We start from the raw sequence: 25450 nt of genomic DNA on the forward strand, positions 1-25450 counted from the left end.
TTGAACCCCAGGTTACCTGCTACTACACGTATGTGACTCTTCTGATTTTCACCGTCCTGGCGTTGACCGTGGCAGTCGTGATCGCTGTGTTTGTCACGAAATCTCTACGGTGTTGCCTTCCTACACAAGTATGGTGAGTTATCCTGTCGGGGAATGGAGGTGGTTACAGAGACAGGGAGGGGTGTCGGGGGAACGGAGGGGTGGGGTTACAGAATCGGGGAGGGGTGTCAGGGACCAGAGGAGGTTACAGAGAAAGATAGGGGTGTCGGGGATCAGAGGAGGTTACAGAGACAAGGAGGGGTGTCAGGGACCAGAGTGGGTTACAGAGAAAGTGAGGGGTGTCGGGGACCGGATGGGTGTCAGGGACCGGAGGTTACAGAGACGGGGAGGGGTATAGGGGACCGGAGGGGATTACAGAGACAAGGAGGGGTGTTGGGGACCAGAGCGGGTTACAGAGAAAGGGAGAGGTGTCTGGGACCGGAAGGAGTTACATAGACAGGGAGGAGTGTCGGGGAGCAGAGGGTGAATAATATTTCTGTAATATTTCTCTTTCCACAGCCTGGGTCACTCCTGGTGTCAATGAATCCAGACGATTAGCGCACACCCCACCCACCCACCCACTCGGAATCAGTTTACAGCTTTGTGCCCGTCGTAGAGGGACAGGGTCACTGTCTACATTTCTAGGTCTTGCCTGAGAAATAAAATTTCTGGCCAGAACCGGCCAAGTCGGGCAGTGTCCGCAATTCCCTTCGATCGCTGATTGCAATCTCTGGCGCGGAAACAGGGCTCCCAGCGCTTGGTTCTAAAACCTCCCAAACCCCCATAGTACTCCCTTCAGTCTACAAGTCTCGTAAACACCCCCCACTTCTCTATGACCCGTTTAACCTTTCCCGTAACTCAGTCCCTGACATCCAGGCAAAGTCCCAGTAAATCTTCAGGGGATAAGGTCCCAAATCTGTCAGACCATTCCCTGTAACTCAGTCCCTGACGTCCGGTCAACACTCCAGTAAATATTCAGAGGATAAAGTCCCGATCCTGGTAAATCTGGCATGAGTCATGAGCTGGATGGTTACAAGGTTTTCAGAGCACAGAGCTCCTGGCAAAGTCCTTGGGCCGGAGGGGGTCTTCGGGGAGGGAGGGGTAGCAGCTTTTTTTTAAAGGGATGGAAAAGGAGCAGAAGCCTCGCTACCTTGAAGCAAACAAAATCCACGGCTCCCGCCGGGCCTCGAGGAAGGGGCCGCAGGAAATATTCCGAAGGTCCCTTAGCCGGGGGTGTGATGTGCCAGTGGTGTTGGCGGAGGACGGCTCACATTGTTCCATTACTCAGAAAAAAGGGTCGCCATTACAATCATGGCTGATCTTCTATTCCAGGATCTGGAACCTGCCTTCTCTTCATACCCTCCTCAACGATCCCTCACGCCACAAGGGCCAGATCTAACTCCCCCCTAAATAGTGAGTGGGACGGCCTTCAACGCTGCCAGGAATTCCAGATTCACTGTTCTCAGAGTTGGCGAGCGGAAGATGGCGGATGCTGCCCAGTTGGACTTTAACAAAGGCTTTTGATCAGGCCTCCCTGAAAGGAAGGGAGCAGGATTAATGATGAATTGGTTGGACGAAAGATGCCAGAGAGCAGTTGCGGAAGGTTGTTCATCGAATGAGGACGAATGGGAGGGGGTCAGGGATTGTACACATGACGACAGGGCAGCAAATGGGATGAGTGAGTTTCAGGCGTCATGGTACCTCATTCCCTGGAAGATTCCAGCGACTCGATGCAGCCTTGGATTCCACAATGGGACAGGAGCAGCGGCTTCTCGGATCAAGGGGTCAAGCCTCGTGGATTGGTGCCCAGGCGATTGTCGCTTGCCGTCCCGAATTTGGACGACGATGCTGGCAACTGGATCAGAAAATTCACACACTCCCAGGGCGGGGACACAGAGCAAAACCCCGGCCCATAACAGACTCCCAGGGTGGGGACGCAGAGCGAAGCCCCGTCCCGTAACACACTCTGGGGTGGGGATGTAGAGTGAAGCCCCACCCCGTCACACACTCCCGGATGGAGTCGCAGATTGAAGCCCCATCCCATCACACACTCCGGGGTGGAGTTGCAGAGTGAAACCCCGTCCGGTCACACACTCCCGGGGTGGGGGACGCAGAGCGAAGACCCGTCCCGTCACACACTCCTGGGGTGGGGACGCAGCTACTGGAGGTGGGGGAGGGAGAGAGACTGCAAGGAGAGACAATGAATATTCATCATTTATTTGAAAGGCTCGTCCTTGCAACCCCCGGGATAGACAGGTAATCCCCCTCACCCTGTCACATCTCCCCATCACTATCACTGTCCGAGGCAAGGATCTCTTCCCTGGTTGGTGAGGCAAAGTGGGGAGAGATCTTGGCTCCAAAAAACAGGGAACGGAACTGGAATAGGAGGGGGAAAGAGAGGGAGGGGAAGAGAGGAGGAGGAGAGGGGGAAGAGAGAAGGAGGTAGAGTGTTAGGTTTAATTTGCTGATACCGCCTCTCCTTAACCCCTCTCCCCATCTTGTCTCTCTCTACCCCTTCCCCTCCCCCTCTAACCCTTCCCCCCACCCCTCCCATTCGACCCCAGTACCTTTTTCTGGGGAGGGGTGCCCGGCACCTCCTCCACCTCACCCTGCCCCAAGGGCTCCCCGTGGGTCGGGGTACCGGTGGGCGGGAGAGAGTGATGGGGACTGAGGTTGTCGTGGGTCCATGCGGGAGATCAGTTCTTCCCATCACAGGGACACCCGCTCTCCAGGAACTCCAAGTAACTGCAAGGGAGAAGGGATATTGCTCATCAGATGTCTCAGCATCGACACCCCTCCCCTACCTCAGGATATCTGTACAATGACCGGTGTCTCTCCGTCCCCCTCTCTCTCAGGGAGATATCTGTACAATGACAGGGGTCTCTCCGTACCTCTCTCTCTCAGGGGGATATCTGTAGAATGACCGGGGTCTTTCCGTCCCCCTCTCAGGGGGATATCTGTACAATGACAGGGGTCTCTCCGTACCTCTCTCTCTCAGGGGATATCTGTAGAATGACCGGGGTCTTTCGTCCCCCTCTCAGGGGGATATCTGTACAATGACCAGGGTCTCTCCATCCCTCTATCTCTCAGGGATATCTGGACACTGACCGGTCTCCCACCCCCCTCTCAGGGGATATCTGTACGCTGACCGGGATTTCTACGTCGCCCTCTCTCGGGGATATCTGTACACTGACCCGGTGTCCCTTCATTCCCCTCTCTCTCATATCTACACTGACCTTTCTTCTTTGAAATCTCTCTGTGGCCTTGGTGATCGACCAGCGTCGTTGTGCCAGCGTCGCTAACAGAAGAACTATGTCCAAAACTGTCTCCCGGATGCTGAATATAACAGGGCTGTGGGGAACAGGAGGAGAGTTTGTTAGATACTTGGCTTATGAGAGAAAGGGGGAGGGTAAGACCTGGGGGAGGGGGAGAGAGATGGGGAGAGAGAGAGAGAGACATGGAGGAGAGAGATTGGGGAGAGAGAGACTGGGGGAGATAGAGAGTCGGGGAGAGAGAGAGACGGGGAGATAGACGCGGAGCGAGACTTGGGGGAGATAGAGAGAGTCAGGAGAGAGACTGGGGAGACAGAGACTGGGGGAAAGAGAGAGACTGGGGGAGATAGACGAGATGGAGAGACAGGAGAGAGAGACTGGGGGAGAGAGAGACTGGGGGAGACGGAGAGAGACTGGGGGAGAGAGAGGACTGGTTGAGAGAGAGACTGGGGAGAGAGAGAGAGAGAGATGGAGACTGGGGGAGGGGGAGACGAGAGAGACTGGGGGAGAGAGAATGGGGAGAGAGAGGGAGCTGGGGAGGAGGGGGAGTGGACGTGGGGCGAGGGGAGGGGAGAGTTAGATATTACCTGCCTGCCTGGGAGAAATGGATGGAGATGGGGAGCGATGACAGCTCTGCGAACATCAGGAATCCCTGTGGAGGAAGAGAAGGAGAGAGTGTGAGGGTGGAGGGGGGGGAGAGAGGAGGGAAGGGATGGGGGACGTACACACCACCAGCCTCCTCACCCTGAGCTCTTTCAGACAGTAGGTCACCTCGCTGCCCCCATTCACAGTGAACCCCTCGAACTCTTCGGCCGCCAGCACCAGTTCAGTCAGCATCGTCCCCCTGGACTCTGTGGGTTGGAGAGAAGTCTGTCACCCCCTGGGTTACTTCTGCATCCCCCTCTGTTCCCCGACACCCCTCCCTGCCTCTGTATCCCCCTCCGATCCTGACACCCCTCCCTGTATCTGTAGCCCTCTCCGGTCCCCTACACCCCCACCCTGTCTCTGTAATCCCCTCCGCTCTACAGATACGAGAATGGGAGAGGTCTCCGGTGAACAGTTGGGCTGGATTGAGTTACAGGGAAAGGTTCATCAGATTCGGGACTTTATCTCCTGAAGATTTACTGGGATGTTGCCCGGATTTCAGGGACTGAGTTTACACACCCTTTCTCTCACACCCAGACACTGACCCACACCCACATGTGTGAGGCAAATCCACATGACCCACCACACTCCAACACCCACCGGATTCAGGCTCCCGGAAGTTTCGGACAATCACCCTGCGATCGTCGACCTCCATCGTGACCTCTTCCTGGGAGGTGGGGAAGTGGCTGACTGTGTCCGTGAGGAGCCTGTGGGGAATAGAGGCAGGCTGTGGGGGTGGGGGAGGTGGTGTGAACACTTCGCACTCTTACCCCCCTCCACCTCCCTCTCTCCCCCACTCTCTTCCCTTCCTCTCCCCCCTGTCTCTCTTCCCCCCCCCTCTCTGTCCCCCCTCCCTATCCCACACCTTCCCTTCCTCGAGGTCATACTTGGGCTGGGCACAGAATTTGTTGGGACATGATTCCTGGAAAACACTGCCTGGAGACTCTCACATTCCATAACAGCAAGTTTGTGAGTCTTCTTAATGCCTAGAAGGAGAGACATGGGGAGAGAGAGGGAAAGAGAGGGACAGAAACTGAGTGGGAGAGAGAGGGAGGGGGGAGGCGGGAGAGAGATGGGAGAGAAAAGTGGGGAGAAAGGGGGAAAGGGAGGGGGGAGAAAGGGGGAAGTGGAGGGGGGGAGAGAGGAGGGGGGGAACAATTAGAAACTCGTTCAAATTGAAGACCTGTCTCTCTCTCTCTCTCACACACACACACACACACACACACACACACACACTGACCGTGTAGACACAGGATCTGAACAAGGAGTCGATCTGTGGTAGTGTCCAGAACCAGTTTACAGAACTCCACACCCTTGTCTGCAGACGCGGACGATCTGAACACAGACATCATTGACTGGCAGAGATAAGGGGGGGGGGGGGGGGGAGGGAGAGAGAGAGAAATTAAGTTCATAGACATCCTCACCTCCTCCCGTCTCTCTCCCCTCCTTCTCCCCCTCTCAACTCCCCTTTCCCCCACTCACTCCCCTCTCCCCTACCTTCATGACGACCTTGCAGGTTCTTCGCCCCGTCCCTGTCTCCTCGTATGTCTGGAAGAACAGGGGGGCGAAGAGGAAGGAGGCGAACGCCGGACCGGACGAGTTCACCGTGCGCAGGGCGAGCTGAGGGAGGGGAGGGAGGATGATGGGAGACTCACCGATTGGGACCAGATACCCTCTCCCAGTCATCCCTGGGACTGGCACGGGGAACGATGGGGAACATAGACACCTGAGGGTACGGGAACGGACGTGGGGGACGGCAGGGTTGGGGACGGACGCAGTGGATGGGGGAGCGCGGGGGACGGAGGGACTGCAGGGGATGGGGACAGGGCCAGGCGCGGTGAACGGTGGGAGACAGAGAGACCTCAGGGTACGGGGACAGACGCGGGGTAAGGGGGACAGCGACGGACGCGGGAAATGGAGGGATCGCGGGGGGACGGGGACAGACGCAGCAGACGGAGGGACTATGGGGGACATGGACGGACGCGGGGGACGGCAGGACCTCAGGGGATATGGACAGACGCAGTGGACGGAGGGACCGCAGGGGATGAACGAACTTGGGGGGACGGGAACAGGCGTGGGTAACATGGGGACGACGGCGGGGAGCGGGGACGGACAGAGGGACCGCGTGGGACTGGGACGGACGTGGGGGGCGTGGACCGACGCGTGTGGACGGGGACGGAGCAGGAACCCCGTTGACCTGCCCGTTCTCACCCCCTCCGCCGATGTCTCCAGGTAACACTCGTCCCCGACCCGAGACAGAGCCTGGACCCCCGAGCGAGGGCTGTGAACAGAAGCGGATCCGTTATCGCACGGACAGGGGGGGTGTGCGGCGGCTCAGCATGGGGACCGATGGACGGGTCAGGGGTCAGCCTGGGGTCCGAGGGACGGGTCAGGAAGGAGGGTTCAGGTCCGCGCAGGGACTGAGGGAACGGTTAGTGGTCAGCCTAGGGTCCGAGGGATGGGTCAGTGGTTCTGCGCGGGAGATCGAGGGACGGTCAGGGGTCAGCCTGAGGTCCCAGTGTCGGGTCAGAGGTCAGGCAAGAGGCGGGATAGGTCATAAGGGGTTTGAAGGGCAGGGGTTCGCCCCAGGCAATTGCTGGCCGGGTGGCAGATACCCGTGCACGAGGAGGGGGTGTGAAGGGTCAGGGGGTCGCCGCCGCCCACCGGCCACGTTGCCGCCGCTGATCAGGCACCGCATCCCCGGAGCTCCGGCGGTCCCACTTCCGGTCACGGCGCCACTTCCGCCTCGCAGCGGCCGCCGGCTCCTCGCTGGGGAGGGCTCATTTCCGGCGGCGGGCGCTGCCCCCTGGCGGCCGGCCCGGCGCGGTTGCACCACACTGCTGGGCCGTGACGTCACGCCAGGCCACCTTAAAGCGGGGATTATATGGTTGTGCGCCCTTAATTCTCTTAAAGGGAGTACGAGACCCGAAATTAAATATGGCCGAAAGGTCGGGAATGAGTTGGTGGTGAAAGAAGGGGAAGGTAACACCCATGGAACACGAAAATGTAGAAGGAAAGAGGCCATTCGGCATGCCTCTCACATACTAGCCCCTCCTGAGATTACAGGGACAGAGTGTGTGTAGGGGTTACAGATCAGGAAGGGGTGTCGGGGATCGGAGGGGTGTGACAGAGACAGGGAGGGGTGTAGGGGACCGGACGGTGTTACAGAGACAGGGAGGGGTGTCGGGGATCGGAGGGTGGGGGGGGGGGTAACAGAGACAGGGGAGGGGTGTAGGGGACCGGACGGTGTTACAGAGACAGGGAGGGGTGTAGGAAATGGAGCGGGTTACAGAGACAGAGAGGGGTTCGGAGATCGAGGGGGTTACAGAGACAGGGAGGGTGTGTGGGGGACCGGACGGGGTTATTGAGACAGCGAGGGGAGTCGGGGACTGGATGGCGTTTGAAGTGACAGGGAGAGATGAAGAGATATGTCCCTGAGTTGAGTCGTCCACCAGCAGGTGGTGAAGTTTGACAACTCTCTTTCCCAATGAAATGTTATTCCGTTTGGTCCACATGCATTTCCCATCTGTTGCACTCCCTCCACAACCCCCATCCCCCACACTCCTCTCCACCCCCCCATACCTCTCCCCCTCCCCCCCTCTTTCCTTCTTCCCCCCTTCCCTCCCTTTCTATCTCCCCCTCTCCCCTCTTTTCCCTTTCTCTCCCCTCTCTCTCCATCTTTCCCCTTTTCTCCCCTCTCTACCCCTCCCTGCCTCTTTCCTCTCTCTCTCCCCCCTCCTCTCTTACCCCTCTCCCCCCCCCGCCCCCGACTCCGGAGATTCGAGCGAGACCACATCACGGCCACCGCGGCGGAACTTTCGGCCGCCGGAGACCGACTGAAGTTGTGGGAAACTTGAGAAAGCTTCTGACCGTCCGGGCGGTGACTCTGGCTTCGATGAGACGTCGAATGGAAAAGTATGTGGGACGGAGAGAGAGAGGGAGAGAGAGAGAGAGAGAATGGGGAGATAGAAGGAGGAAAGACGGGGAGAGTGGGGTGAGAGAGGGGGAGGGAAGGAAGGGAGGGGGAGAGAAGGGAGGGAGGGGGAGAAAGGGAAGAGGGATCAAAGGGGAGATCAAAGGGGAGAGGGAAGAGTGAGAGGGAGGGAAGGAGGGAGGGGGAGGAGAGAAAGAGGGGGAGGGAGAGATGGGGGGAGATAGGGACGAGAGGAGGCAGAGGGGGTAGAGGAAGAGAGAGGGGGAGAGGGGGGGGGATGAAGAGAGAGAGAGGGAGGGAGGGAGGGAGAGGGAGGGATGGTCTGAGTCTTGCGGTGAATCAGCCAACCCGAGTCTCGCAGCGGCGAGGAGGGCAAGTTTAGAACCGCCAGCAAGTTCGCAGATCGGCCGCCGGCCCGGGACCGTCCTCGATGGAGAGCGCAGGTAGGGGGTGTGGAGAGGGAGAGGGGACAGAGGGAAGGGGAGGGGGTTACAGACTGTGGGAGACTCTCTTCCCCCGTCCCCAGTCTCTCTCTCTCCCCCACTCTCTCTCTCTTTCTCTCTCCCAGACTCTCTCTCCCCAGTCTCTCTCTCCCCCAGACTCTCTCACACCCCCAGACTCTCTCCCCCAGTCTTTCTCTATCTCCCCCAGACTCTCTTCCCCAGTCTCTCTCTCTCCCTACTCTCTCTCCCCATTCTCTCTCCCCAGTCTCTCTCCTCGTCTTCCTCTCTCTCCCCAGTCTCTCTCCCCATTCTCTCTATCTCCCCCGTCTCTCTCTCTTTCCCCAAGTCTCTATCCCTCTCCCCCAGACTCTCCTACAGTCTCTCTCTCCCCCATTCTTTCTATCTCCCCCAGTCTCTCTCTCCCCAGTCTCTCTCTCTCTCTCTCTCCCGTCTCCCCAGTCTCTCTCTCCCCCAGTCTCTCTCTCTCCCATCACTCTCTCCCAGTCTTTCTCTCTTCTCCCCGTCTCTCTCTCTCCCCAAGTCTCTCTCCCTCTCCCCCAGACTCTCCTACAGTCTCTCTCTCCCCCAGTCTCTCTCTCTCTCCCCCAGTCCTCTCTCTCTCCCGTCTTTCTCCCCCATTCTCTCTCTCTCCCCATCTCTCACTCTCCCTCAATCTCTCACTCTCCCCAGTCTCTCACTGTCCCCCCCAGTCTCTCTCTCTTCCCCAGTCTCTCTCTCTCCCGTCTTTCTCTCCATTCTCTCTCTATCTCCCCGTTTCTTTCTCTCACCCAGTCTCTCTCTCTCCCAGTCTCTCTCCCCCCCAGTCTCTCTCTCCCCCAGCCTCTCTCTTCCCAGTTTCCCTCTCTCTCCCCCCAGCCTCTCTCACTCTCTCCCCGTCTCTCTCTCACCCCGTCTCTCTCTTTTCCCCAGTCTCTCTCTCTTTCTCCCCATCTCTACTCTCTCCCTCAGTCTCTCTCTCACCCCCTCTCTCTCTTTTCCAGTCTCTCTCTCTCTCCCCGTCTCTCACTCTCCCTCAATCTCTCACTTTCCCGTCTCTCTCTCTCCTCCCCAGCCTCTCTCTCTTTCCCCAGTCTCTCTCCCCGACTCTCACTCTCCCTCAATCTCTCACTCTCCCCAGTCTCTCTCTCTCCCCCCAGCCTCTCTCTCTCTTCCCGTCTCTCTCCCTCTATTCCCCCAGTCTCTCTCTTCCCCAGTCTCTCTCTCTCCCCCCAGCCTCTCTCTCTCTTCCCGTCTCTCTCCCTCTATTCCCCCAGTCTCTCTCTTCCCCAGTCTCTCTCTCTCCTGTCCAGTCTCTCTTTCCCCCACTCTCTCTCCCCATTCTCTATCTCTCTCCCCCAGTCTCTCTCACTCTCTCCCCCACTCTCTATCCCTCTTTCTATCTCACCCCCAGTCTTTCTCCCTCTCCCCAGTGTCCCTCTTTCCTCCAGCCTCTCTCTCTCCCCCTCTGCGTCCTGGACTCACCCCTCCCTCTCTCCGCAGGACCCCTTGTGTTCGCTGTTATGCTGCTGAACCCCTGTCGGGCATCCATGGACCCTGGGAGGTCCATCCTCAGGACGTACCATCTCACCAAATACCTCGAGAAGCAGCTTCACAGCCTGAGTCGAAATTACGTGAGTACCTTCCCCCAACCTCTCCCGACCGCAGCAGGGCACAGACCCCTTCTCCTCTGGCCCTGTGTATTCATCCAGGCCACATCCCAGTAAATCTTCAGGTGATGAAGTCCCGAACCTGTTGGACCTTTCCCTGTAACTCAGTCCCTGACGTCCGGGCAACATCCCAATATGTCTTCAGGGGATAAAGTCCTGAAACTGTTGACCCTTTCCCTGTAACTCAGTCCCTGACGTCCGGACAACATTCTAGTAAATCTTCTCTCCCCCTCTCTCTCCCTCTCCCACCCTCTCTCTCCCCTTCTGCCCCCTGACAGATGGATTACCTGGGCTCCCCATTCAACCGTCCAGACTTTGACCCTCCTCGGACGAACGATACGGGTCACATCCCATCCCCGACCCTCGGGGTGGGGGCCTGGAGGGGCCTGGGTGACCGGCAGCGGCTGACGGAGAATCTCCAGGCCTACACCCTCCTCCTGGCCTGGCTGGGGTCACTGGACGCCCCATCCGGTCCCGCTGGGGGCCTGGCCCGGCTCCGGGCTGGACTAGAGGGCCTCAACCTAGGCATCGGGGCTATCCTCGCCTCGCTCGGCTACCCCTTGCCCCGGGAGGGGGCCAGGGGTTGCGCCCGGGCCTCAGGGCCCCCCTCCAGCCGCTTCCTCATCAAGCTGGACCACTACTGGGTGCTGCGTGAGCTGCAGGCCTGGCTCCTGAGGACGGCGAAGGACTTCAACCGGCTGCGGAGGGGGCTGGGCCTGAGGGCAGGCCGGGGGAAGGCCTAGCGGGGAAACAGGGAGGTCCTGGGGCCTATTTGGCGGGTGGAGATAGGGCCCGGGGCCTAATGTGGGATGGGTAGAGGGCCTGGGGCCTATTGTAGGGTGGGGTGGGGAGGGGGCCTGGGGTTTAATGATTGGGTGGAGAGAGGCCTGGGGCCTAATGGTTGGGCGGAGAGAGGGCTCGAGGCCTATTGTGGGGAGGGGGGGATAGAGGGCCTAGGGCCTAATTTGGGTGCAAAGAGAGGAGCTGGGGCCTAATAGGTCCTGAGGCCTCTCCCCCCTCCTCCCCCGCTCTCCCTCGTCTCTACCCTTCTCCTCTTTCCCTCCCCCTCTCCCTTTTCCCTCTCCCCCCAATCTCTCCTCCTCTCTTCCTCCCTCTCTCCTCTCTCTCCCTCCACCCTTGGACCCCGGGTTGGGGGGAAGATTTGGGGAGAGATGGGGCCGCGTACCTTCCCTGTCCGTTGAACATTGGTCCCACCGATCAACACAAACAAGTTTATTTATAAATATTATTTATTTTGATGAATATTTATTGATGTGAATTAAAAAACTTCAAAGCTTCACAAACCTGCCTGTTGTGTTTGGTTCAGTGGACGAGACAGGGCCTCGTTCTGTTTCCCCACCCTGTGAGTGTGTGACAGGACGGGGCCTCACTCTGTTTCCCAACCCCGGTAGTGTGTAATGGGGACAGGACTTCGCTCTGTGTCCCCGCTGCAGAGTGTGTGACGGAACAGGGCTTCGCTCTATGTCCCCGCCCGGGAGTGCGTGACGGGGACGGGGCTTCACTCTGTGTCCCCGCCTCAGGAGTGTGTGATGAGGCGGGGGAGAGAAGGGGCCTCACTCTGTGTCTGACCTTGTGTCACTGAATCTGCTCAGATCACCTTGAACAATTTACCGCTGTCTGTATCACACCCACAACTAATCCACCCCACACCCTCTTCCATAATCCCCTCCACAATGCAGCTCACATCTCACCTTCTCACGTCCACTCTCTCCCTCCCCCTCTCCCCCTTCTCTCTCCTCCCCTCTCTCTCTCCCCCCCTATCCCCCCTCCCCCTCTCTCCCCCCCTCAGGGGTTCCCACCCTGCTCTCCACGTGAGTGGATTTTCAAGTGTGTGGAGGTTTGATGAAGCAGGTTTCTTGCCGGGGGCTTTATCTTTGCCCACCCCCTCGTTCTCCTGTGACAACAGCGGGCAGAGTGGATCCACGTGGGAAAAAGGGGAGAGAAGCCTTGTCTCCGTCACACACTCCCAGGGTGGGGACACAGAGCTAAGCCCCGTCCTGTCACACACTCCCAGGGTGGGGACACAGAGTGAGGCTCCGTCCCCATCACACACTTTTAAGCTGGGGACACAGAGCGAAGCCCCGTCCCGTCACACTCTCCCGGGGTGGGGACACAGAGTGAAGGCCTGTCTCCATCACACACATTCAGGACAGGGACACAGAGTGAAGGCCCGTCTCTCTCCACGAGGGTCTGAGAGGGACAGTTATGTCCGGGATGTTTAAGAGGGGAGAGAAGGTGGAGGGGGGGGGGGGAAGGAATTAGGGTTCGTGAGAGAGATCTTTGTGAGCCTGAGTCAAATCTCCCATAATGGGTGTCCTGTTACGAGAGGTGTTACAGACATCTTCAAAGGCATCAAGACAGGAATGTTCTGGCTGTTAAAGCCATTGTAAATCCTCTTGTCACAGTCCAATGCTCTTCAGGTGTCTGGTGTCTAGGGGGAGAGAGAGGGGAGGGGAGAGAGAGAGAGAGGGGGAGAGAAGGGGAGGAACAGAAGGACCTTGGGGTATGGGGCCCGACATGGGGAACAGTGGGGATGGAGAGACCTCGGGGTACGGGGACCAACACGGTGAACGGTGAGGAACAGAGAAGAACCCGGGGTATGGGGACCAACATGGTGAACGGTGAGGAACGGAGAGAACTCGGGGTATGGGGACCAACATGGTGAACGGTGGGGAATGGAGAGCATCGGTATATGGGGACCGACACTGTGAACGGCAGGGAACGGAGATGAGGAGGAGAAAGATCTGGATCTGATTCTATTCATTCTTGCCATGGGGACTAACTAAGCTTTCGAAAAGACGTTCCCTGAAGCCACGAATCTTTTCCTGAATCTCAGTAATAACTCAGGTGCAGATTTGTGTCTGGACGTGTCTCTCCGAAATAATTCGCCTTCTGGAGTGTTGGAGAGAAAGAAAGACAGGGGGAGAGAGATGGGAGGGGAGAGAGGGGTGGGGAGAGAGGAGAGGTCTGGGAAATGTCTGTGTCTCTGTCTCTCTTTGCTTTTCTCTCTCCTTTCTGACCCCCCCCCCCTCTCTCTATCTGTCTCTCGCTCTCTCCCTTTCTCTCTCCATCTCCCTCTCAGTGTCCAGGGGACCCTGAGCAGGCAGGACTGGGCGAAAGGTGAAAGTCTCTCTGACAGATCGATGAGTCAGTCTGTCCCCGACTGGAACAGTCTTAGGCGCCCACGCAGACGTGGTCACGAGACACTTGGCCGGGCTGAAAGAGAAAGGCCCCAATTGTCCCACAGGAGAAAACTCGTGGTTGAACTGATGAGTCGTCAGCCAAGGATGTGAGATCATTCCCAGGGAGGGGACGCAGGGTGAAGCCCCGTCCTCATCACACACTCCCGGGGCAGAGATTCAGAGCGAAGCCCTGTCCTGTCACACACTCCCGGGGCGGAGATTCAGAGCGAAGCCCCATCCCGTCACACACTCCCGGGGTGGGGACTCACAATGAAGCCTCGTCCCTGTCACACACTCCCGGGGTGGGGACGTAGAGTGAAGCCCCATCCCGTCACACATTCCCGGGTTGGGGACGTAGAGCGAAGCCCTGTCCCGTCACACTCTCCCGGGTTGGGACACAGAGTGAAGCCCAGTCCCCATCACACACTCCCGGGGCGGGGATGCAGAGCGAAGCCCCGAACCATCACAAAATCCAGGGGAGGGGACACAGAGTGAAGACCTGTCCCATCACATAATCCTGGGCCGGGAAAACGGAGGGAATCTTTTCTCACTCTCTCTCTCGGTCTGGACAGGTTTGCATGTGTGATCGTACAGGGAGTGTCACATCTTGAAGGTGGGGGTGGATATCTCATTCAAAGAAAAAATTGGGTGGATTTTACAATTTATTTTGTTGCCTGGGAGATGAAACAGGGAGGGGTGTCGGGGACCTGATGGGGTTACAGAGACAGGTAGGGATGTTGGGGACCAGAGAGGGTTACAGAGACAGGGAAGGGTGTAGGAGAGCGTAGGGGTTATAGAGACAAGAAGGGGTGTAAGGGACTGGAGCGTGTTACAGAGACAGGGAGGGGTGTAAGGGACTGGAGGGTGTTACAGAGACAGGTAGGGATGTTGGGGACTGGAGAGGGTTACAGAGACAGGGAAGGGTGTAGGGGAGCGTAGGGGTTACAGAGACAAGGAGGGATGTAAGGGACTGGAGCGTGTTACAGAGACAGTGAGGGGTGTAAGGGACTGGAGTGTGTTACAGAGACAGGGAGGGGTGTTGGGATTCAGAGGGGGTTACAGAGACAGGGAGGGGTTTCGGGGACCGGAGGGGGTTATGGAGACAGGGAGGGGTGTCGGTGACCGGAGGGGGGGTTACAGAGACAGGGAGAGGAGTAGGGGACCAGAGGGCTTATAGAGAAAGGGTGTGTTGTAGGGGACTGGAGGGTGTTACAGAGACAGGGAAGGGTTTCAGGGACCGGAGGGGGTTTCAGAGGTAGGGAGGGGTGTCGGGGACCGGAGGGGGTTTCAGAGGTAGGGAGGGGTGTTGGGGACCAGAGGGGGGTTATAGAGATGGGGAGGGGTGTCAGGGACCGGAGGGGGTTACAGAGACAGGGAGGGGTGTCGGGGACTGGAGGGGGGTTACAGATATGGGGAGGGGTGTCACAGACCGGAGAGGGTTAGAGAGACGGGGGATGGGTGTCAGGGATCGGAGTGGGTTAAAGAGATGGGGAGGGGTGTTGTGGACTGGAGGGAGTTACAGAGACAGAGAGGGGTGTTGGGAACCGGAGGGAGTTACAGAGACAGAGAGAGGTGTTGGGGACCGGAGGGGGTTACAGAAATGGGGAGGGATGTTGGGGACCGGAGGGGGTTACAGAGACAGAGAGGGGTGTTGGGGACCAGAGGGGGTTACAGAGACGGGGAGGAATGTTGGGGATCGGAGTGTGTTACAGAGACAGGGAGGGGTGACTAATCCCCTGGAACACAGAGGGAAGCTTTGTCCGGGAAGTTGAGCTGTTTGTCTGTCTCATCAATCCACAAACTGAACCATGTGGTTCCAGGGCACGACCGTTTGTCTGTGTGGAGAAGCTCCCTGTCTCCGTCCAGCCCCGATCAGTGACTCAGTCCCTCTCTCCCCATGACGTCTCTGAAGGAATGTTCCTGCGGTTCACAACATGTCAGACTTGGAACCGGCAGAAAGCATCTCACGTGCAAAGATCCCCGCCCACGGGGACCGTCAAATCCACCCCCCCCCCCACCGAAGGGACCAGGAAGTGTTTCCGGAACCAGGGTGGGGTTTATATATAGAATAACAGATCCCCGCAAGTGGGGCACAGGCTGGGGTCTAATCCAGAGTGGGTGTTTATATATAGAATAACAGGTCCCCGGGAATGGGTCACAGGCTGTGATCTGATCCGGGGTGGGGGTGGTGGGGGGGTGGGTTTATATATAGAATAACAGGTCCCCAAGAGTGGGACATAGGTTGGAGTCTGACCCGGTGGAGGGGTGTACTGCACTTCGAAAGAACCAAAGACTTGTTCATCCAAACCAAGGCTTTTATTAATTAAAGGACTGGAGCATACCACATGTAGGTCGACCAGTACAGAATGACCTGGTCTGGCTTGGAGCATTCCTTTAAGACCTGCCTGTAGGTGTGGCTACACTCTCAGCCAATCACAGTAATCATACAGTACAATCTGTGCATATGTACATACACACATTGGTGATAAAATCTGTACTATCACAAGGGGTATATATATAAAATAATAGGTCCCCTGGAGTGTGACACAGACTGGGACCTGATTCGGCGTGCGGTTATGTATAGAATAACGTGAACCCTGGAGTGGATCACAGGCAGGGATGTGGTCTGTGGGGGGGTTTATATATATATATATATATATATATATATAGAATAACAGGTCCCCGGGAGTGGGACACAGGCTGGGATCTGAACCAGAGGGGTTTATATATTGAATAACAGGACCCCGGGAGTGGGACACAGGCTGGGATCTGAACCAGAGGGGTTTATATATTGAATAACAGGTCCCCGGGAGTGGGACACAGGCTGGGATGTGGTCTGTGGGGGGGTTTATATATATATATATATATATATATATAGAATAACAGGTCCCCGGGAGTGGGACACAGGCTGGGATCTGAACCAGAGGGGTTTATATATTGAATAACAGGACCCCGGGATTGGGACAAAGGCTGGAATCGGATCAAGACTTTCAAACAGAGGTTCAGAGATTCCATCTTTCAACGTTTGGCTCCATCTGTGGTACTGAGAGAGGATTAAATCCGTCCCGTCACTGCACAGATATCCCCCTGAGAGAGAGGGATGGAGAGACGCTGGTCAGTGAACAGTTATCCCCCTGAGAGAGAGGGTTGGAGAGAACCCAGTAAGTGTACGGATATCCCCCTGCAAGAGGGGGACAGAGAGAACACGGTCAGTGTACAGATATCCCCCTAAGAGAGAACCCGGTTAGTGCACAGAAATTCCCCCAGAGAGAGAGAGAGAGGGACGGAGAGACCCCAGTCAATCTACAGATGTCTCCCTGAGAGAGGGATGGAGAGAACAGGGCCAGTGTAAAGATATCCCCCTGTGAGAGAGGGGCAGGGAGAGACCCAGGCCAGTGTACAGATACCCCCCCTAAAAGAGAGAGGGGGACGGAGAGACCCCGGACAGAGTAAAGATATCCCCCTGAGAGAGGGACAGAGAGAACCGGGCCTGTGTAAAGACATACCCCTGTGAGAGAGGGGCAGGGAGAGACCCCAGCCAGTGTACAGATATCCCCCTGAGAGAGAAAGGCAGAGAGACTTCGGTCACTGGACAGATATCCCCCTAAGAGAGAGGGACGGTGAGACACCGGTAAGTGTACAGATATCCCCCTGAGAGAGAAAGGCAGTGAGACTTCGGTCATTGGACAGATATCCCCCTAAGAGAGTGAGGATAAAGAGACCCAGGTCAGTGGACAGATATGCCCTTGAGAGGGAGAGACAGATGAGGAGACTCGTCAGTGTAAAGATATCCCAATGAGAGAGGGATGGACGATGAGACCCTGGTCAGTGTACAGATATCCCCATGAGAGAGGGATAGATTCAGGTCAGTCTACACATATCCCCCTGAGAGAGAGAGGGGGATGGAGAGATCTCGGCCAGTGTACAGATATCTCCCTGAGATAGGTGGGGACGGAGAGCCCTGGTCAGTGTACAGACATGCCCTTGAGAGGGAGAGACGGATGAGGAGATCAGGTCAGTGTAAAAGATATCCCCATGAGAGGGATTGATGATGAGACCCCGGTCAGGGTACAGATATCCTCCTGAAAGAGGGAAAGAGAGGCCCCGGTCAGTGTATGGATATCCCCATTGGGAGGGATGGAGAGTCTCTGGTAAGTGTCCAGATATCCCACTGAGAGAGAGAGGGATGGTGAGATCCCAGTAAGTGGACAGATATCCCTCAAATAGAGAGAGGCAGAGAGATCCAGGCCAGTGCACAGATATCCCCATAAAAGAAAGGGACAGAGAGACCCCAGCCAGTGTACGGAAATCCATTTGGGAGATGGACAGAGAGGCCCCGGTCAGTGTACAGATATCCCCCTGTGAGAGAGAGGGATGGAGAGAACTTGGTCAGTGTCCAGATATCCCCATAAAAGAGAGGGACAGAGAGACTCCGGCCAGTGTACGGAAATCCCTCTGGGAGATGGACAGAGAGACCCTGGTCAGTGCACAGATATCCCCATCAGTGAGGGATGGAGAGATCTGGTCAGTGTACGGATATCCCCCTGAGAGAGAGAGAGGGACAGAGAGAAACCAGTCAGTGCACAGATATCCCCCTGAGAGAAAGAGGGGCAGAGAGACCCTGGCCAGAGTACACATAGCCCCTGAGAGAGAAAGGGGGAACAGAGAGACCCTGGGCAGTGTACAGATAAGCTCTAAGAGAGAGTGGGCGGGGGGGGGGGGGTGCGACAGAGAGAACCAGGTCAGTGTAAAGATATCCCCCTGAAAGAAGGAAAGAAAGGCCCAGGTCAGTGTACAGATATATCTCTGAGAGAGGGACGGAGAGACCCCGGTCAATGTACAGATAACCCCTGAGAAAGAGAGGGGATGTTTAGACCACGGTCAGTGGACAGATATCCCCCTGAAAGAGACAGACAAAGAGACCCCGGTCAGTGTACAGAAATACCCCTGGAAGATGGACAGAGAGGCCCCTGTCAGTGTACTGATATCCCCCTGAGAGAGAGAGGGACGGAGAAACCCCGGTCAGTGTACAGATAACCCCTGAGAAAGAGAGGGGATGTATAGACCACGGTCAGTGGACAGATATCCCCCTGAAAGAGATGGACAAAGAGACCCTGGTCAGTGTACAGAAATACCCCTGGAAGATGGACAGAGAGGCCCCTGTCAGTGTACTGATATCCCCCTGAGAGAGAGAGGGATGGAGAGACCCCGGTCAGTGTACAGATATCGCCAGAGAAGGGGGAGGGGAACAGACACGGAGGAACACCAGTCAGTGTGCAGATATCGCCGTGAGAGATAGGGGGATGGGGAGACCCCATTCTGTGTACAGATATGCACTTGAGAGGGAGAGATGGACGAGGAGACCCAGATCAGTGTAAATGATATCCCAATGAGAGAGGGACGTAAGATGAGATATCCCCATGAGAGACAGAGGTGGATAGAGAGACCCCGGCCAGTGTACAGATATACCCTTGATTGAGAGAGAGGAGGATGGAGAGACTTCGGTCAGGAACAGATATCCCCCTGAGAGAGAGGGACGGAGAGAACCCGGTCAGTTTACAGATATCCCCCTGAGAGAGATGGACGGAGAGACGCTGGTCAGTGTACAGATATACCACTGAAAGAAAGAGATGGAGAGACCCAGGTCAGTGGACAGATATCCCACTGAGAGAGTGAGGGATTGTGAGACCCCAGTCAGTGTACAGATATCCCTCAGATAGAGAGGGGCAGAGAGACCCAGGCCAGTGGACAGATATCGCCATAGAAGAGAGGGACAGAGAGACCCCGGTCAGTGTACAGATATCCCCCTGAAACAGACGGACAGAGAGACCAGGGTCATTGTACAGATATCCCCCAGAGTGAGGGGGCTGGAGAAACCCTTCTGATTGTACAGAAATCCACATGGGAGATGGACAGAGAGGCCCCTGTCAGTGTACTGATATCCCCCTGAGAGAGTGAGAGATGGAGAAAACTCATTCAGTGTACAGATATCACCCTGAGAGGGGGATGAGGAGACACTGGTCTGTGTACATATATGCCCTTGAGAGGGAGAGACGGACGTGGAGACCCAGTCAGTGTAAAAGATATCCCATTGAGATAGGGACGGACGATGAGACCCTGGTCAGTGTACAGATATCCCCATGAGAGAGAGGGGCAGAGAGACTTTGTTCACTGTACAGAGAGAGATGGACGGAGAGAACCCAGTCAGTGTACCAATATGGCCTTGAGAGGAAGAGACGAATGAGGAGGCCCAGTTCAGTGTAAATGATATCCCCATGAAAGAGGTACGGACGGTGAGACCCCGGTCAGTCTGTAGATATTCCCATGAGTGAGGGATGGAGAGATCCCGGTCAGTGGACAAATATACCAAAGATAGACAAGGGCAGAGAGATACCGGCCAGTGTAAAGATAACCCCTGTGAGAGAGAGAGAGGGGGTTGTAGAGACCACGGTCAGTGTACAGATATCCCCCTGAAAGAGAAGGATAGAGAGACCCTGGTGAGTGTACAGATATCACATAGAGGGAGGGGGATGCAGATACACTGGCCAATATCCCCCTGAAAGAGAGGGATGGAGAGAACCCGGCCAGTGTACAAATATACCCGTGGGAGAGAGGAAGATGGAGAGACCGGTCATGAACAGATATTTCCCTGAGAGAGAGGGGGATTGAGAAACCCCGGTCAGAGTACAGATATCCCCCTGAGAGAGAGGGACGGAGAGAACCCAGTCAGTTTACAGATATCCCCCTGAGAGAGATGGACGGAGAGACGCTGGTCAGTTTATAGATATCCCCCTGAGAGAAAGAGGAGGATGGAGAGACCCCGGTTAGAGTACAGATATCCCCCTGAGAGAGAGGGGCAGAGAGACTTCGGTCACTGTGAAGATATCCCCCTGAGAGAGAGGAGAACGGAGAGACCCTGGTTAATGTACAGATATGCCCTTGAGAGGGAGAGACGGACGACGAGACCTAGGTCAGTGTAAAAGATATTCCAATGAGAGAGGGACGGATGATCATACCATGGTCAGTGTACAGATATCCTCATGAGAGAGGGACGGAGAAATCCAGGTCAGTCCAGAGATATCCCCCTGAGAAAGAGAGGGGGATGCAGAGATCTCGGACAGTATACAGATATCCCCCTGAGAGAGGTGGGGATGGAGAGACCCCGGTCAGTGTATAGATATCCCCCTGAAAGAGAGGGACGGAGAGACACATATAACCCAGAGAGAGGTGGACAGAGAGAGACCACACACAGTGTACAGATATATCTCTGATAGAGGGATGGAGAGACTCCGGTTAGTGTACAGATATCCCACTGAGAGAGAGAGGGATGGCGGGACCCCAGTCAGTGGACAGATATCCCTCAGATAGACAGGGGCAGAGAGACCCAGGCCAGAGTACAGATATCCCCACAAAAGAGAGGGACAGACAGACCCCAACCAATGTACAGAAATCCCTCTGGGAGATAGACAGAGGCCCCGGTCAGTGTGCAGATATCCCCCTGAGAGAGATAGGGACGGAGAGAGCCTGGTCAGTGTACAGATATCCCCCTGAGAGAGAGAGAGATAGAGAGAACCCGGTCAGTGTCCAGATATCCCACTCAGAGAGAGAGGGATGGACAGACCCCGGTCGGTGTACAGATATATCTCTGATAAAGGGACGGAGAGACCCCGGTCAGTGTACAGATATCCCCCTGAGAAAGAGAGAGAGAGGAACAGAAAAAACGTGGTAAGTGTCCAGAAATCCCACTGAGAGTGAGGGATGGTGAGACCCGGGTGAGTGTACAGATATCCCTCAGATAGAGAGGGACAGAGTGACCCAGGCCAGTGTATAGATATCCCCATAAAAGAGAGGGACAGAGAGAACCCGGGCAGTGTTCAGATATCCCCATGAGAGAGAGAGGGATGGAGAGACACCAGTCAGTGTACAGATATCCCCCAGAGAGAGAGGGGCAGAGAGACCCTGGGCAGTGTACAGATAAGCCCTGAGAGAGAGGGGGACATAGAGACCCCAGTCAGTGTCCAGATATCCTACTGAAAGAAAGAGATCGAGAGACCCAGGTCAGTGGACAGTTACTCCCTCTGAAATAGATGGACAGAGAGACCCCGGTCAGTGCACAGAAATCCCCCTGGGCGATGGACAGAGAGGCCCGGTCAGTGTAAAGATATCCTTCTCAGTGAGAGATGGACGGGGAAACCACGGTCAGTGTACAGATATATCCCTCCAAGAGAGAGGGGCAGAGAGACTCTGGCCAGTTTACACATAGCCCCAGAGAGAGAGGGACAGAGAATCCCCGGTCAGTTTACAGATATCCCCCTGAGAGAGGGGCAGAGAGACCCCGGGCAGTGTACAGATAAGCCTTGAGAGAGAGGGGGATGTAGAGACCCTGGTCAGTGTACAGATATCTGACTGAGAGAGTGAGGGATTGTGAGACCCCAGTCAGTGTACAGATATCCCTCAGATAGAGAGGGGCAGAGAGTCCCAGGCAAGTGGACAGATATCGCCATAAAAGAGAGGTTCAAAGAGACCCCGGTCAGTGTACAGATATCCCCCTGAAAGAGAGGGGGGATGGAGAGACCTCGTTCAGTGTATAGATATTGCCAGAGAGGGTGGGACGGAGAGACACGTCAGTGTGCAGATATCGCCCTGAGAGAGAGGGGAATGGGGAGACCCTGGTCTGTGTACAGATATGCCCTTGTGAGGGAAAGATGGACGTGGAGACCCAGGTTAGTGTAAAAGATATCCCATCAAGATAGGGACGGACGATGAGACCCTGGTCAGTATACAGATATTCCCATGAGAGAGGGCCGGATGATGAGACCCCGGTCAATCTGTAGATATCCCCATGAGTGAGGGATGGAGAGATCCCGGTCAGTAGACAAATATCCCTAAGATAGAGAGGGGCAGAGAGACCCCGGCCAGTGTACAGATAACCCCTGAGAGAGAGAGGTGGACGTAGTGACCAAGGTCAGTGTACAGATATCCCCCTGAAAGAGACGGACAGAGAGACCCCGTTCAGAGTACAGATATTCCCCTGAGAGAGAGGGGCAGAGAGACTTCAGTCACTGTAAAGATATCCCCCTGAGAGAGAGGCGGACGGAGAGACCCTGGATAAAGTATAGATATGCCCTTGAGAGGGAGAGACGGACGACGAGACCTAGGTCAGTGTAAAAGATATCCCAATGAGAGAGGGATTGATGATGAGACCCTGGTCAGTGTACAGATATCCTCATGAGAGAGGGAGAGATGGCGAGGAGACTCAGGTCAGTTTAAAAGATATCCCCATGAGAGGGATTGACGTTGAGACCCCAGTCAGTGTACAGATATCCCCATGAGTGAGGGATGGTGAGACCCTGGTCAGTGTACAGATATCCCCACAAAAGAGAGGGACAGAGAGACCCCAGTCAGTGTACAGGAATCCCTCTAGGAGATGGACAGAGAGGCCCCGGACAGTGTGCAGATACCCCCCTGAGAGAGAGAGAGAGGAACGGAGACCCTGGTCAGTGGACAGATATCCATAAGATAGAGAGGGGCAGAGTGACCCCGGCCAGTGTACAGATATCCCCTGAGAGAGAGAGAGGGATGGAGAGACCCCGGTCACTGTACAGATATATCTCTGACAGATGAATGGAGAGACCCCAGTCAGTGCACAGATATCTCCCTGAGAGAGAGAGAGAGAGAGAGAGAGAGAGAGAGAGGGACAGAGAGAACCCGGTCAGTGTCCAGAAATCCCCCTGAGAGAGTGATGGATGGTGAGACGAGACCCGGGTCAGTGTACAAATATCCGCATGAAAGAGAGGGACAGAGAGACCCCGGACAGTGTACAGATATCCCCCTGAAAGAGACGGACAGAGAGACCAGGGTCATTGTACAGAAATGCCCCAGAGAAAGGGGGCTGGAGAGACCCTTCTGATTGGACAGAAATCCCCATGGGAGTTGGACAGAGAGGCCCCGGTCAGTGTACTGATATCACCCTGAGAGAGAGAGGGACGGAGAGACCCAATTCAGTGTACAGATATCACCAGAGAGAGAGGGTGGGACGGAGAGACACTGGTCAGTATGCAGATATCGTCCTGAGAGAGGGGTATGGGGAGACCCTGGTCAGTGTACAGATATCCCCATGAGAGAGGGATGGCGAGATAAAGTTCAGCCCACTGAGAGAGAGGGGCAGAGACACTTCGTTCACTGTACAGATATCCTGAGAGAGAGGTGGACGGAGAGAACCCGGTCAGTGTACAGATATGCCCTTGAGAGGGAGAGACGGATGAGGAGGCCCAGTTCAGTGTAAACGATATCCCCATGAGAGAGGGATAGAGAGATCCCGGTCAGTGGACAGATATCCCTAAGATAGAGAGGGGCAGAGAGACCATGGCCAATGTACAGATAATGCCTGAGAGAGAGAGAGAGAGAGAGAGAGAGAGAGCGGATGTAAAAACTACAGTCAGTGTACAGATATTCCCCCTGAGAGGGTTGGAGAGACCCCGTTCAGTGTATAGATATCCCCCTGAAAGAGAGGGACGGAGAGACACATATAACCCAGAGAGAGGGGGACAGAGAGACCCCACACAGTGTACAGATATATCTCTGATAGAGGGACGGAGAGACTCCGGTTAGTGTACAGATATCCCACTGAGAGAGAGAAGGATGGTGAGACCCCAGTCAGTGGACAGATATCTCTCAGATATACAGGGGCAGAGAGACCCAGGCCAGAGTACAGATATCCCCACAAAAGAGAGGGACAGAGAGACCCCGGCCAATGTACAGAAATCCCTCTGGGAGATGGACAGAGAGGCCCCGGTCTGTGCAGATATCCCCCTGAGAGAGATAGGGACGGAGAGAGCCTGGTCAGTGTACAGATATCCCCCTGAGAGAGAGAGGGATAGAGAGAACCCGATCAGTGTCCAGATATCCCACTCAGAGAGAGAGGGACAGACAGACCCCGGTCGGTGTACAGACATATCTCTGATAAAGGGACGGATAGACCCCGGTCAGTGTACAGATATCCCCCTGAGAAAGAGAGGGATGGTAAGATTACGGTCGATGGACATATAACCCTCAGGTAGAGAGGGGCAGAGAGGCCCAGGCCAGTTTACAGATATCTCAATAAAAGTGAGGGACAGAGAGGCCCTGATCAGTGTGCAGATAACCCCCTGAGAAATAGAGAGGAACGGAAAGACCCTGGTCAGTGGTCAGATATCACACTGAAAGAAATGGACAGAGACACCCCGCTCAGAGTACTGATTTCCCTCTGAAAGAGATGGACGGAAAGACCCTGATCAGTGTATAGATATTCCCCTGTGAGAGAGAGGGATGGAGAGAACCCGGTCAGTGAACAGATATCCCCCTGAAAGAGGAAAATAGATGCCCAGGTCAGTGTATGGACATCTCACTGAAAGAGTGAAAGAGAAGCCCTGGTCAGTGTATGAATATCCCCAGTGGGAGGGATGGAGAGACTCCGGTCAGTGTACAGATATCCCACTGAGTGAGAGAGGGATGGTGAGACCCCGGTCAGTGTACAGATATCCCCATGAAAGAGAGGGACAGAGAGACCCCGGCCAGTGTACAGAAATCCCTTTAAGAGGTGGACAGAGAGGCCCCGGTCAGTGTGCAGATATCCCCCTGAGAGAGAGAGGAATGGAAAGACCCTGGTCAGTGGACAGATATCCCTAAGATAGAGAGTGGCAGAGTGACCCCGGCCAGTGTACAGATAACCCCTGAGAAAGAGAGGGGGACAGAGAGACCATGATCAGTGAACAAATATCCCCCTGAAATAGGAAAATAAATGCCCAGGTCAGTGTACGGATATCTCACTGAAAGAGTGAAAGAGAGGCTCCGGTCAGTGTACGAATATCCCCATTGGGAGGGATGGATAGACTCCGGTCAGTGTACAGATATCCCACTGAGAGAGAGGGATGGAGAGACCCCAGTCAGTGTATAGATATGTATCTGATAGAGGGACAGAGAAACCCTGGTCAGTGTACAGACATCACCCTGAAAGAGAGGGATCGAGAGATATCCCACTGAGAGAGAGAGGGATGGTGAGATCCCGGTCGGTGGACAGAGAACCCTCAGATAGAGAGGGGCAGAGAGACCCAGGCCAGTGTACAGAAATTCTTCTTGGAGATGGAAAGAGAGGCCCCGGTCAGTGTACAGATAACAGCCAGAGAGATGGGGATGGAGAGATGTCGTTCAGTGTACAGAAATCTCTCTGGGAGTTGGACAGAGACACCCCGGTCAGTGAGCAGATTTC

At 55.7% G+C, this 25450-nt stretch overlaps 1 protein-coding gene, 1 long non-coding RNA gene and 1 pseudogene across 2 annotated transcripts; 2 read left to right on the forward strand and 1 right to left on the reverse strand.

Moving 5' to 3' along the window:
• The first annotated feature begins 7 nt into the window (after positions 1–7).
• LOC138740973 (uncharacterized) lies at positions 8–728 on the forward strand. Its single transcript, XR_011343241.1, has 2 exons — positions 8–133; positions 559–728. It is a non-coding gene; the product is annotated as an uncharacterized lncRNA (long non-coding RNA).
• A 1512-nt stretch (positions 729–2240) lies between these two features.
• Positions 2241–6996, reverse strand: LOC138740972 (cell cycle checkpoint control protein RAD9A-like; annotated as a pseudogene).
• clcf1 (cardiotrophin-like cytokine factor 1) lies at positions 5596–10816 on the forward strand. Its single transcript, XM_069896251.1, has 4 exons — positions 5596–6034; positions 6189–6938; positions 9834–9964; positions 10279–10816. The coding sequence occupies exons 1-4, from the start codon at positions 5596–5598 to the stop codon at positions 10741–10743; spliced, it is 1785 nt and encodes a 594-aa protein (XP_069752352.1). The 3' UTR covers positions 10744–10816.
• The last annotated feature ends 14634 nt before the right edge of the window (positions 10817–25450 follow it).

The sequence above is a fragment of the Narcine bancroftii genome, chromosome 8 (assembly GCF_036971445.1).
Source record: "Narcine bancroftii isolate sNarBan1 chromosome 8, sNarBan1.hap1, whole genome shotgun sequence".
NCBI lineage: Eukaryota > Metazoa > Chordata > Chondrichthyes > Torpediniformes > Narcinidae > Narcine > Narcine bancroftii.

Excerpts from the sequence above, each read along its gene's own strand:
- clcf1 (XM_069896251.1), top strand. The coding sequence starts at position 5,596 with ATGATGGGAGACTCACCGATTGGGACCAGATACCCTCTCCCAGTCATC. Across the intron at positions 6,035-6,188 it reads GGGGACGGGAACAGGCGTGG|GTAACACTCGTCCCCGACCC; the intron begins GTAACATGGGGA and ends CGATGTCTCCAG. Across the intron at positions 6,939-9,833 it reads GGTGGTGAAAGAAGGGGAAG|GACCCCTTGTGTTCGCTGTT; the intron begins GTAACACCCATG and ends CTCTCTCCGCAG.